The sequence below is a fragment of the Vanacampus margaritifer genome, chromosome 7, assembly GCF_051991255.1.
Source record: "Vanacampus margaritifer isolate UIUO_Vmar chromosome 7, RoL_Vmar_1.0, whole genome shotgun sequence".
Taxonomy (NCBI): Eukaryota; Metazoa; Chordata; class Actinopteri; order Syngnathiformes; family Syngnathidae; genus Vanacampus; species Vanacampus margaritifer.
The window spans coordinates 8,344,270-8,358,032 of NC_135438.1; the positions used below are offsets into that span (position 1 = coordinate 8,344,270).

At 40.7% G+C, this 13,763-nt stretch overlaps 1 protein-coding gene across 1 annotated transcript; it reads left to right on the forward strand.

The window, feature by feature from the left end:
- Positions 1–448: 448 nt before the first annotated feature.
- On the forward strand, positions 449–13,693 carry gucy1a1 (guanylate cyclase 1 soluble subunit alpha 1). The gene is made up of 8 exons (XM_077571987.1): positions 449–881; positions 1,018–1,076; positions 2,466–2,545; positions 4,144–4,856; positions 7,694–8,179; positions 9,961–10,104; positions 10,791–10,945; positions 11,136–13,693. The coding sequence occupies exons 1-8, from the start codon at positions 630–632 to the stop codon at positions 11,272–11,274; spliced, it is 2,028 nt and encodes a 675-aa protein (XP_077428113.1). The 5' UTR covers positions 449–629; the 3' UTR covers positions 11,275–13,693.
- The last annotated feature ends 70 nt before the right edge of the window (positions 13,694–13,763 follow it).

Here is a 13,763-nt window from a genome sequence, read left to right on the forward strand (position 1 = left end):
CTCAACCCGGCCAAATCCAATTTTCAAACCAACTTTGGGTAAAAGTAAGTAAACCAATCTGCTGAAAATGGACATTTACCCAGCAAGTGGGTTAGGATGTGGGAGGAAACCCGAAGAGAACATGCAAACTCCACTTATGTAGGCCGGAGCTGGGATTTCGAACCGGGACATTAGAACTGTGAAGCAGGCATAACCACTCGTCCACCATTCTGCAGCCAAATGCATTTAAAGAGAAAGAAAAAAAGTGTACTGCATGTGAGAAGTCGTCTGGAAATAACGTCTCCTTGCTGATAGGTCGCTCAGCTCCACCAGCCGTGCTTGAACATGGATTGGCCTGCAGCTCTTCAACCCCCCCCCCCCCCCCTTCCTTCTGCTGCTGCTCATTGGCTTTTTTTTCTCCCCCTTTTGGCGCTGATCGCTCTTACACCATCAGTCCACACAAGCAGAGTACAGGAGAACATCGCATCACGCCTTGGAGGAGGCGGTTGAGGATTTAGCGAGGAAGGGGATGCAAAGAAAACAATAACACGCGCGCACCAGAATCAGATGGCATTCTGGCGCGTCTGTCTGCATGCACAATGAGCTCAGCGCCTGCATGGTGAGGTGAGGACATCGCAGCACCGGTGAAGATGTTCTGCGCCAGGCTCAAGGAGCTGAAGATATCCGGAGAGTGTCCTTTCTCCAAAAGCAACCAGCAGCAGCAGCAGCAGCAGCAGAAGGAGGATGAGAAGAAGGAAGAGGATGAGCGGCGTGGAGATCCCGGGGAGAGCTCGGCGGCGCGCAGCGGGAGAAGTGCGCACGAACCCGCGCAGAGGAGCAGCAGAGCCAAAGTCAACCTACATACCCTCGGAGACAGCATTCGCAAACTGGCGTGTCCCCAGGTGGGTGCGAGCGCGCGCTAAATAGAAGGAGCCTTTTTTTTTAAAAAAATAAAAATTGGCTGCCATTTTAGGATTGTTCTATTTTATCACCCCAACCCCCTCCTAATTAAAGACGCCTCTCTCTTTAACTTTACAGTTTGAGAGGCTGCACGCTGCCCTCCAAAGAATGATGAGACAAAGCAAGGAATCGGAAAGGTATAATATTTTACATTTGGTAGAACTTCCATCAAGGTATCTCATTTCAATGAAAGCCCACTCAAGACAAGGGTGGAGAACAACAGGAGCAGGTTCACATTGAAATAAAATCCAACAAGGACCTTACAGTACGGTAATAACATTAACAACAACAACAATTTTTTATTGTCATTAGCGCCTTAAAAACATGTTTAGCCTACTAAGTGCTTTGACAGGACAGAAAAGCATAGCACAAATCGACAAACAATCACAAGTATAGCATAAATGCTCCATCCAAACAAGCAGATTAGTAATGCTGATGGACAAGAGCTGAAAGAAGGTTGATGTTGGATGCTAAAAAAATAAAAAACTATGACTAAATCCGTCTCCATTACAGGCTCTGGGTTCGTGGTCCTGCTATTTCACAGATTTGTTTTATTTGTATTTAGTTATTTATTTTTAAGAGTTTACAGTTTCAATTTTGGGTGTAATTCCACTGTCAGCAATAGCCTTCTGAAAAAAAGTCCTTCAGGTTTAATTTACTTAATTCACGGTTGTGCATGATTAAACTGGTGTTTCACCCCCCCCCCCCTCTTTAGTTTACCACATTTTATACACAACCAATTTACATTTTTGAATACTTCAAAATGGCAACTATCGTATCCTATATGTTCATTTTATAAAGCGAATCTTCGGTCATGATTGATGTACGTTGTGTGATGATAAGTTTGTGAATTTAGAAAAAAATGGATTTGTTCATTGTAAACACACTGGGATCATACTGTACAATATTATTGTGTTATCATGCACTCCTCTTGCTCTGCCTCAATATAAGTGTGGAAATGTGTTTGTAATATTTTATAACTGTGTTTAACCTTTAAAAAAAGTAAGCGCCATAAATGCTATAACAACATGCCTATAGTGCGCATTTCCATATTGTGAGATTTCACATATTGCTGGGGTGGTCTGGAACGTAACCCCCCTGATGGAGGGAGGGGTTACTGGGCACAACATTAGGTACACTCTGACTCGCATTTGAGTTAAAGCTTTAGTTCCGTCAGCCACATTCCAACTATAAGAGGGTGTGAAAGTTAAGAGAGGATTTATATACCACAAAAAAAAACGTTTTCATATCCACTGTTTATATCCGAACAATCACAACAGTAATTTGTTATGTCTGTGTGTTTGTTTTGGTCGGATCGGCCGAATAAATGCAGAAGTGTCGCTTTTCGCACATTTTTTGCATTTTGATCTATCACGCAGACAAAACAGAGTCAAGTGTTTGTATGAATCAATTGTTAAACAGCTCGTTATTCTGTATTTGTCTGTAGCATTCTTATAAGCAATTCTTATCAGGTTTTTCTGTGAAATCCATTGCTGATTGATGGAACTTTATCTTTATGTTTGCAGTGTTGTAGTCTGTTGCACAGACTGTAGAGAAGAACCAGAGCATTTAATGGAGATGATGAACACTCACTCAACCACAACAGGTATGCTTCAATTGGATACCAATAAAGTACACTACCAGTCAATGTTTGGACAGAACTATCATGAGAACATGAATCTACACTTTGGCATGATGCTGTACAGCTTAAGGTAGGTCTTGTTGTTTTAGTAATACTAATGATCACCATAACCAGAATGCCAATTACAGTAGGATTAAAGTTGTGTTTTTTGTCCATCTGCTAGTTAGTTGTGAAACTGCTTACTAGTTCGAACAGTTTTTTTTGTTCTATTCATTCTGTGGAAATTACATTTTAGTGCTGCTAATTATACCTGTCATGCTATCTACTGTCTACAATGTAAAAAAAAAAAAAAAAAAAAGGAAATAAAGTGTAGTGGAATAGTGGGAAGGTTCTCCCCAAAAGTTGATTTGAAGACTCTAAATTGTCCATAGGTGTGAATTCTTATTTTTCTGTATATTGTAGTGATTCTTATATTGATATAGGTCATTTTTATATCTCAAAAAAATGATAATTCCCAGTAAAGTATGATTTCTTAAAATTACATTAAATATATAATTTCACGCCTATCTTTTCTCCAGTAAAAAAACAACAACAACAAAAAACAACAAGATTTCATGAAATAAAACACAAATACCGAGAGGTCAAGTAAATATCATTCCAAGTATCTGGTAGCACCTCCAGTTTTCAAGGAATGCAATTAAGTGCAAATAATGACAGTAAATATAATAACAATGCGCTTCAAGTTTGCCTATGGTTATGGAACGCAAGTTTGTCAGCTCGTTCTGACTTCAGGCACTTGCTTATTTGACTGTAATGTCTCAGTTTGAACACTAGGGGCGCAATGTAAAAGGAGTATCCAGCTGGCTCCAGCTCCGGGGGTCCTAATGAGGACAAGGACTATAGAAAATAAATGGATGGATGTCAAAATGATTCTTGAAAAAAGTTGTTAAAATAACAAAGCTAGATGTTTGCACAGTAATGCAGAGTATGTCACAAAAGTGAGTACACTCCTCATGTTATTATAAATATTTTCTATTACCATGAGACAACCCTGAATAAATGACCCTTTAATGGAATGTAAACATAAGTATATTGAATGTGTAACAGTCTAAAATTACTGTCAAAATAACTCCACACACAGATACTACATTTGAACCGTTGGCAACAAATGTGTGTACACCCCTTAGTGAAATTTTTTCTTGAAGTGTCAAAATTTTGTGTGGCCACCATTATTTTTCTGCACTGCCCTTAAAACTTTCTTGGGCATGGAGTTCACCAGAGCTTAACGTGACATCACGGAACTGGTGGATGTTTGAGTTTGTACCACAAGGTCAGTCTTCTTTTAGTTTAAGCCATCTTTAGAAATCTTTAACCGATTCTCAAAGAGTTCTTTGTCATGAGATACAATATTGAACAAAAAAATGTAACACATTTGCTCCCTACTCACATCTGAGACCAAGTCACGTGATACTGGGGAATGGGCCCAATTTGGACATTTTCACGTAGGGGTGTACTCACTTTTGTTGCCAACAGGAAACGATATGATCAAATATTCACAATAATGTAAGGGCTGTTAATTTATTGTATTCCATCTTCTCATAGTTTCTACTTCCATCCCACAGCCATCCCAATCGAAGCCTTGAGAGTGTCTCTCGGCGAGGAGCTCTTCCACACGTGCTACGAGGAGGACGGCCACATTTTGCGGGTGGTTGGAGGCGCGCTTCACGACTTCCTCAACAGCTTCAACGTGCTGCTGAAGCAGAGCAGCGCGCCCCGAGCAGACGGAGGGGGTTGTTTAAACGAAGCATCCGTGCTGTGCTTAGACAAAGATCCGGGTCTGCTTACTGTCTACTTCTTCAACCCTCACCCCACTACCGAGCTCTTCTTCCCTGGGGTCATCAAGGCAGCCGCCCGTCTGCTTTACCACACCACCGTGGATGTGCTGATGGACCCCCCCTGTGCCAAAGACAGCATCCTCCAATCCAATCCTCAGCACAGTCTTTTATACACTGTGGTTGTTAAGGGGGACAAAAACCTGAGCCCCAGTCCTCTGCGGGCGACCTCAGCTGGGACCCTTCCTACCTCTCTCTTTTCCACTATCTTCCCCTTCCATCTTATCCTGGACCACGACCTGGCTCTGGTGCAAATTGGACACGGGCTCAGGAAGAGACTGAGCAGGAAGGAGGGCATCAGACGAGCGTCAACTTTCCAAGAACACTTTTCCATCGTGTGCCCTCAGATCAAATGCACCTTTCAAGGCATCCTGACCATGCTCAACACCCAGTTTGTCCTTCGGATCAAGCACGGGGTCTCCGGAGCTGACAACACAGGAAAGGTACGTCCAGGACCAGAACCGCACCAATGAGGTGTCCCTTTGTTGGTTTCAGTCGAGCTTATTAGCGGCACCACTGGGCCCGAGGTGGAGATCAACATTCTGCCACCAACCGACATCACAGGCAAATGTCAGAGGCCCTTTTCTCCATCAAAGGCTCAGTCGGCCTCGCGCTATTTATGGACGGGTGCAACTGGTCGCCATGACAAGAACTGAGAAGTCTCTGAGTAAACACTGATACCTACTGTATTTGTTTGAATATTCTCACAGTAGCAGGAGAGGCATTCAGTCAGGCAATAGTAAAATACATCCCCCACTATTCAAAAGTGCTAGCCTACCATAAAAAGCAACGGACGCTCCAGAAATATTTATGACTATCTATATTAGTAGTATCCCAATCAGTATCATTTCAAACTCATTTTAGAACAGTACCCATAAATGGCTGACATATTATTCGATTTTTTTTTTTAAATATGTTGGAAGTGCATATTTACATACACGATGAAGACTCTCTGTAATTTCCACTAACAGGCTTAATTTAGCCTGACATACAATATACAGTACATACATACATCTCAGTAAATAACTATCAATTTGACATACAGTACTTCCTTGAGACCAATTCCTATATTATCAGGTGGCATCTTACAATGTCAAAAAGTTCAAAACTGTGAATAGGAAAGTTTTGCAGCACGCGACGGAGGATAGGCTCCACAAAAAAATCACAAAGAACAATAAAAAAAAGTAGTGCTTTGGCGCCATCTAGCAGCGGTGTATTTGTAGCATTTTCATACACCAAATTTGGTCTTGCAAAAATAGTTGATGCCTTGCAAGTCAGAAAACTTGTGTTGTTTGTCGACTTGGAAGTCAAGTTAGCAGTGAATGTTGAATCAAGGAGAAGAATTTGTAATTTTGTAATATTTGGCGCCATCTTGTGACATCTACAACCAACGATAATCCTTTGGGGATGCATTTTTTTCTCCACTATTCGCGAGGGCCCTTTACTCTACTGTAAATAAAGCTGTCATTCCAAATAGGTTTAACTGCGCATGTCAAAGCTAACACGATGTAAACGTCACTGCTCTTATACTTCCATGCATCCATTGACCCGTAATACAAAAGGTCTTTTACGTCACGGGTAATGACCAGCATCTCTCCACCAGAGAATTACGGTATGAGTTCTTTGCAACAGCCGCGGCAGAGCGCCAGGATGCTCTTTTAGCAACAACATTTTCCCATGTATTCACATTGACTGCAAAAGCATACAAATCATGCTGGAGATGATCTACGAGACAGGGCCTTCACAACGAATCTGCTAGCGCTAGAAAATTTTGGAAAGCGGATGTCATCCATCCAACATAAGTAAGCAGTCAAGCCCAGAAGGTGTATTTTTCTCCAGACAACGGCCATAATTCTCAGGGTAACCCATGACTGAGTTGCAACGGGAGGTTCTTCATGTTTTATTATATATTAAGGTGCATCTGCTCCACAGTGTGTGTAAAGTGAAGGGACTACACGCAGTTTGGCCTTAATCCATCTTCAGATTCTTGTCAGCGTATTACAATGTACTTTTTTTGTCCCAAAGGGACAGGATTAAAATTAAGTTAAGACAATTTAGAATCAGTTATTACAATTTAGTCGTGACTTTTTAAGGAAAGACACACTGTAGAGATAAGAGAGCTGACACATACTGCATAATCAAAGACACAAGCATCGATTACAGTTCAGCTATTTGTAGCATTGTGCAAATTTAGCAAATTTGATTGTTCTGGGGACAAGGAGTCTCTGGTCCAATTTGTCGCACATATGGGGGTTCTAATCTCTGGCCTGAGGGAAAGACATCAAAGCAAGAAGAGAATGTCCTTCAATGTACAGAATGACTTTGACCTTTTTGAAGACTTGCTTTTGAAAAATAGCTGTCAGAGGAGTCTGTGGGGCACAGATGAGTTTGCAAGCCACCTTGACAAAGAGAGCTTTTTTTCTGTCGCCCAAGTGCTGCCATACTTGGCAATAACAGCAAAACTAAGAACAGACTGGAAAGAAGTCTCAGTTCCAACTTTTAAGTTTGATGCCTTGGTTACAGAAAGGACGAGTGATTTTTAAATCGTATTCCAACCGAGATGATCAGGATAACTGAGTTCAGATATGAATACTTTCAGAAAGTAGCTAAGGTCAATGTAGTGGAAGCAGATAGACACCTTCACACCAGTTTACATTTTTCATCTTAAACGTTTTTGTTTTGTAAGAACAAGAACAATGCTGAATAGTGAATTGAATGAAAAGCAATCAAAAGCCCCTTTCATGCTGCTCAATTTAGCTTTTTTCAAGCTTTCTATCCTGTGTGTATGACACTGATATAAAATGAGTTCAAGTCATCTTGCTAATTTGCCGGCTTGAATTGAATTTATTTATTTGAAAGGGACAATGCACATTAATCAACATTTTACAATCTAAATGTGCCCAAGTTAGCTAAGTAAAGCTAATTTTCATTGGCAGTCCCTTATTCTGAAGGCAACTGTCACTGTCTCAGACACTGGCATGAATGTACTGTGATTATCTGAATGTGCTAACTGCAACTGGAAGTCAGAATCGTGCGGTTAAAAGACAAAGTGGACTTATGTTGGATGGCATTTGTCATGTTTAGAAATAGCATTCCGCCGCAATATAAATAAATATTCTACTCTGGCATGGCTGACGCAGTTGCACAGAGCTGCCAATACTTTGTGTTCTTAGTCATACAGTATGTCCTGAGAAAGTTTATTGATTTGTGCGTTCTGTTGTCTTAAAGGACACGGGAAAAACTGTAGACGACAAAAAATCGGACTGATTTGTCTTTTCAGCTCATGGACCTCAAGGGCCAAATGATCTACGTTGCCGAGTCCAACGTGATCTTGTTCCTCGGCTCGCCGTGTGTGGATAAGCTGGAGGAGCTAACGGGCCGCGGCCTTTACCTGTCCGACATCCCCATTCATAACGCACTACGTGACGTCGTCCTGGTCGGCGAGCAGGCCAAAGCGCAGGACGGCCTGAAGAAACGTCTCGGCAAGGCCAAAGCGGCATTGGAGCAGGCCCACCAGGCGCTTGAGGAAGAGAAGAAGAAGACCGTGGACCTCCTCTTCTCCATCTTCCCCGGCACTGTCGCTCAGCAACTGTGGCAGGGCCAGACGGTCCAAGCCAAGAATTTTGAGCGGGTCACCTTGCTGTTTTCGGACCTGGTGGGCTTCACCGCTGTTTGCTCGCTCTGCACGCCGATGCAAGTGATCACCATGCTCAACGAGCTGTACACCAGGTTCGACCACCATTGTGGGGAGCTCGATGTTTACAAGGTAGGTTTGTATGCCGTCATGTTTCTACCTAGTGGCACATCTGCCCCAAATTTGAGTCACGAGTCAGCTTCCAATACAAAATAAGACTTGCTTCTGACATCACTCCTTAAAGGTACACAACAAACAAACCAAATTACAATTACACTTTATAAAAAAAAAGCACAACTTGAACTGTGCTTGTTTTCTTTTTCTTTTCTTTTTTTACACACAGAGACAAATCTGAGGGACGGGAATAGATTAATTGCATTTCAGTTCACCTCAATGGGGAACGTCTATTTTATTCATACTGTTGAAGATGTTCAATTTGAGATACTTTACATCAAAACAGACATGTTGATGAAAAACGAATCAAATCAATGACTAAATAATGCCTGCCTCCACTACTACTACTCCACTTAGTGATAGGCGTGACCGTTCTTTTAAGTGAACTGAATTTTTACAATCAGTTCATTAAAAAGAACCGTTCAATAGATTCGTTCATCGAATCGTTCGTCCACGCACTACCGGGTGCCTTTTCAGATGTGTGCGCGCCACCTGTTGATTTCGGCAAGACGTCTGTGTTACGTGTTGTTATGAATCGACATCAAACTATACCCATCATTGCGGAGTGGTAAAGTAGATGTCGACTAGTTGACTCGTCAACCAGTCATTTCAGTGTGCAGCTAGCTAGCTAGCTAGCTAGCTAAGCCTACACCCCGAAAATTCATCTTCCCTGGGTGCCATAAATAAAGAACTCTATGTCGGTATTTGAATTAACGAGGAGTTGACGGTGCAGATTGACCCAGGGCTCGTCTGCCAGACAAGAGAAAACCCAGCCTGCTAGCTCATGAGCTAGCTGGTGGCTAACACCTTTTGTTGCGGTGTACACTTTTGTGACGTAAGCTGTAAAAGGACTTTTTAAAAAAAAAATGGAAACACAAAAATTGAACTGAAATGCTTGGTGGTTATTTTTTATTATTATTAATAATCATAAAATAATTATTTAATTGGGCTTATGTGCTAATTTACTTTTACATCATCATCTTTGCTTGTTTTTGGACTGTATAGTCTCAAGAACCAAGTTTCTCTGTCTTGGCAGGTCAAACACTCATCTATATTTAACACGCTCCAAATTAAAAAGCACCATTCCCTCTTTGTTTTGACTGCAGATTCATAATTGAATATAGCAGATAGTAGTGTCAGATTTGCATGCTGAAGTGATTTGCATCAAATATCTGCAGACTGACGCTGAGTGTGTGTATCAGGCAACAGCAACGCCTGCCAAAAGCTGGATGTTATAAACATGTCAGCGAAGCCTTAACAGAGATATAGCCACGTTTGACAAATACATCGTAAAGATGCGAGGAAGATCCCTCAAGACCCTGTTCCACTCCACGTGTATGTCTAAAAATAGTTCCACTTTGTCTGTGTCACATAGTTGTCGAGCGCTCTCACGTTACATGAAAGAAGACGACTACTTTAAAACGGCAAAGGATGAAGTAGAATTGCAATTTTATGGCTGTTGGCTTTCAGTATGCTCTTGTCTTGCACTGAAGGATGGAAGACGGACAGACAGACTGCCTTCCACTTCTGCACTCCTCATTCTGTTGATAATTTATTTTCTTTTTTAAATTAATGACACTATATATTTTCAATCCGCCTGTTGACGTTGACGCAGGCGAGCAAAAGACTAACTACTGTAGGTATACGTGTTGCCAAATTCCAAGAATTTTAGTTATACAAGCAACTGTAGTCATCGTTGCCGTGTAAGAAGACATGCTTTTGTACTATGCTGTCTCCAGGTGGAGACCATTGGGGATGCGTATTGTGTAGCTGGTGGCCTACATAAAGAGAGTGACACTCATGCAGTCCAGATTGCACTCATGGCCTTAAAGATGATGGAGCTTTCTGACGAAGTCAAGACTCCAACCGGAGAACCAATACAGGTGAGGAACCAGTTTCCATATATGGTTACCAGGAAAGATCCACTTCCATTTGGAAACATGAAAACTACAATGGTAGTAGAGTACAAAACCCCAAAATCCAAAATTAAATTTGATCATTGTTCTATTGGACCCAATGCATGTGGACTGTAACATGCTCTCCGTTTCTCTGTTGGCCCAGACGCCAAAATCAGAAATACAAAGAAATCTGTTAAAGTTTCCATATATGGTTACCAGGAAAGATCCACTTCCATTTGGAAACATGAAAACTACAATGGTAGTAGAGTGCAAAACCCCAAATCCAAAATTAAATTTGATCACTGTTCTATTGGACCCAATGCATGTGGACTGTAACATGCTCTCCGTTTCTCTGTTGGCACAGACGCCAAAATCAGAAATACAAAGAAATCTGTTAAAGTAGCTTTTGGATAACGCTGCAATCAAACAAAATAAACCAGATAAAAAAAGATGCTAGCTAGACGAAGTAGTAGCAATATTCCCGCGGGGTGTGGTTGAATGCATTCAGAGGTCACGCTATGATAAGGCTTCTTTATTCATAATTTTTAAATCTCGATTTATATGTGTGCCGTTTTTCTTCCTATTTAATTTTTTATTGAGGACATTGTTGAAAAGTGAAATTAAAAAGCAGGTAGAGTCATGTCAGATACTGTATGTAAAATTTTTTGCAGATGCGCATCGGCCTGCACACCGGCTCAGTGCTGGCCGGTGTAGTCGGAGTAAGGATGCCACGTTATTGCCTTTTCGGAAATAACGTCACCCTGGCCAACAAGTTTGAGTCGTGCAGCCAACCTCGAAAAATCAACATCAGCCCGACAACGCACAGGTGACATCCCCGCTCGTATTTATGTCACATTTCATTCTGTACACCATCATCCATTTCCAAGGTTACCAAAGGGAACGAACGCACGTACTAGACAGGAAGCGGAAAAAGTGAAGATGAGCGCTGTGTTTCCTCGGGTGTCCAGTCAGTTGCCACATTGATTCATGTTTTATTTGTGTACTTTTCATCCTAGATTGCTGAAGGATCTTCCAGAGTTTGTTTTCATTCCCAGGAGCAGGCAGGAGCTTCCGGCCAACTTCCCAGAGGACATTCCTGGTGTTTGTTACTTTTTAGAGGCTTCCTTCAAAACTTCACAACTGACGTGGAAATGAAGTCCAGCTGCTGCAGAGAAGCTCCTGACTCTTCCTTACGAACGCTCATCAGTGCTTCTATATTACAGTTGTTCAGATATTGATGTCGCTAAGTGTTTGTTTCGCTTGCGGTCATTTCAAAATACTGGGGGCCCCCCCCCGTTATTTGTGAGGGATATGGACAGAGCACGACCTCCGATGGCTAATTTCCGGGTATAATTGACCTAAAAGTACCCCCAAAACTACAGTACAGTAAAGCTGGGATGGCCTGTGCTGGCCGACATTAAATTAGTTCTTTGTTATTTACTGACCAAAACTTCTAGATCTACACATTGACCACAAAAAAAAATGGCGGTGATTCCACTGATTTTGATGCTTTAGTCCTAGTTTGGTGAAAAACAATCAAGAATCAAAGCAGATATGAGTGCTGCTATCCTAGCCATCATCTTCCGCTAAGGCAGCTGCTGTTAGATTTGTGATTGGTTGATGGGCGAGTCGGGGCCTGGGAGCAGAGTGAGTGAGCGTGTGGGGGCGAAACTTCCACCGAAAAACAAAAACAACCTTCTGCCTTCAGCTGTTTCGCTGAGTTGGAAGTTTGTTTAAGCAGACAACTACTTTGATGTTTTTGGGCGCATTTATGTCTGACAATACAATAAGAATATCTTTCATACAGTATTTTGCTAAGAAACAAATAGGTGACTTTTCCAGCAAATAATAGAAGAAAGGTTAAAAACAAATAGGTGAAGTTATCAAAAGCAAACTTCCAATATGTAGAAAATTATGAGGCATTGAAGAAAACTGGGAAGCCAGACATGACAAAATTCCCACTTGGAAACATGACTTGACCCTCAACATCTGAGTTCCCATCTGAGAGTTCACGGTTATAAATCCACCCCAACCATCAATTCAACCCAAAATTCACAGAGACAATTTAAAATAGAATACACAGGGGAATTATCAAAGTTCTACACAATCTGCCCTGTGACATTAGTTCAATTCCAAGTTGTTGTCATTCAAAAACAACATTTCCCATGGCAATCAATTCATTCCATGGTCATAGTTATGCCACCATAAAACTTTTATTAACTGTACTGCACAGGCAATGTTTTAATGAACAACACTATTGACACATACAGTACTCACTTAAGTGTGACATCACACATGATTTCAATTCAAAGTTTTGGTTAACTTTCAAAAAAGACAGTATTTTTCCAGGTTTGCATATTCAGCTCTAAATGGTACCCATTTTGGAGCATTCAACTTAATTAAGAGGTTCCACAATAGAGGCAATGTTCGGTATAGGTTATAGTAGCAATTTAACACAACCCCAACAATGCAATAAGTAGCTTATCGCGGTTGTCATTTTTATTACTGCTTTGCAATCAGACCTTTTAAGGGTCCATGTAAGATATCTCCACCTTCCCAGCAGTGTTGAATGCAGCATTTATACCAATTTCTGCAAGCTAGCCCTGAATTAATTTTCCAGACCAATAGGGGGCAGTCGAAAAAAAAAATTCTTGAGTATAGTAAACTAAATTTGAAAGGAAAAAATGGCATCTTACTAGATGGGACACAACAGTGCAATTTTATTTGTATTGAAATATTAGGATATGAGTTTATGATCACACATGAGTCTTGTGCTATTGTCCATCTGTACGAGCACTGCAGGTTGAGTCAATTCGATCATTTCAAACCCTAATTTAAGGCACTGATTTTTTCTTTCTCAAGACTGTTTTGTTTTTTGTTCATTTCATTGTAAAGATTGCAATACGGAAAGAAATGCTGTCAAAACGTATTAGTGACATCATTGGATAATATAAAAATGTGAAATTTGGTTTGATCCAGTGCTTTGTTTGAATGATCTGATGTTTTGCTAGAATGAGAAATAAATTCTATAAATATTTTTCCGGTAAATATTTAAGCAACATTTACCCCCTTTTGTAATTTTCTGTCTTCCTGCCTGCACCTTGATATGACCGGGAAACGTTAACAAAAACACTGAATTGGCTGTGTCTATATTTTGGTTAAGAGACAAAAACATGGCGATAGCTTTCTAAAGATTTTAAAAGTTTACACTGTATCTAGAATCAAGATTGACAGAGCAGACTCAGGTGCCTTATGGAAGCAGGAGCGCACATTTTTGTGTAAATAAAAGTTGATCACTTTTGTTTTTTTCCAATATGAATGCAAGCCACAAAATCTTCCATCAAAGTATATATTTGAAATACATTCATTATACATTCCAGTACTGCAGTTTCCTAGTAAAGTATTTTTACTGTTTTCACTGTACACATTTTTACTCTATTTATTACGTTGTTTTCATAGCACAAAGAGCATATAAAACAAGAATACAATGAATGTCCTTCAATCACTCATAAGGATGTGCTTTAATTGTTACTGTAGTGCAAACAAGAGTGCAATAAATATAACATAAAATGAACCCATGAGTCCGAAGCGTATATTTTGCACCACAAACACCAATATAAGATGGAATAAGCTAATATAAATTG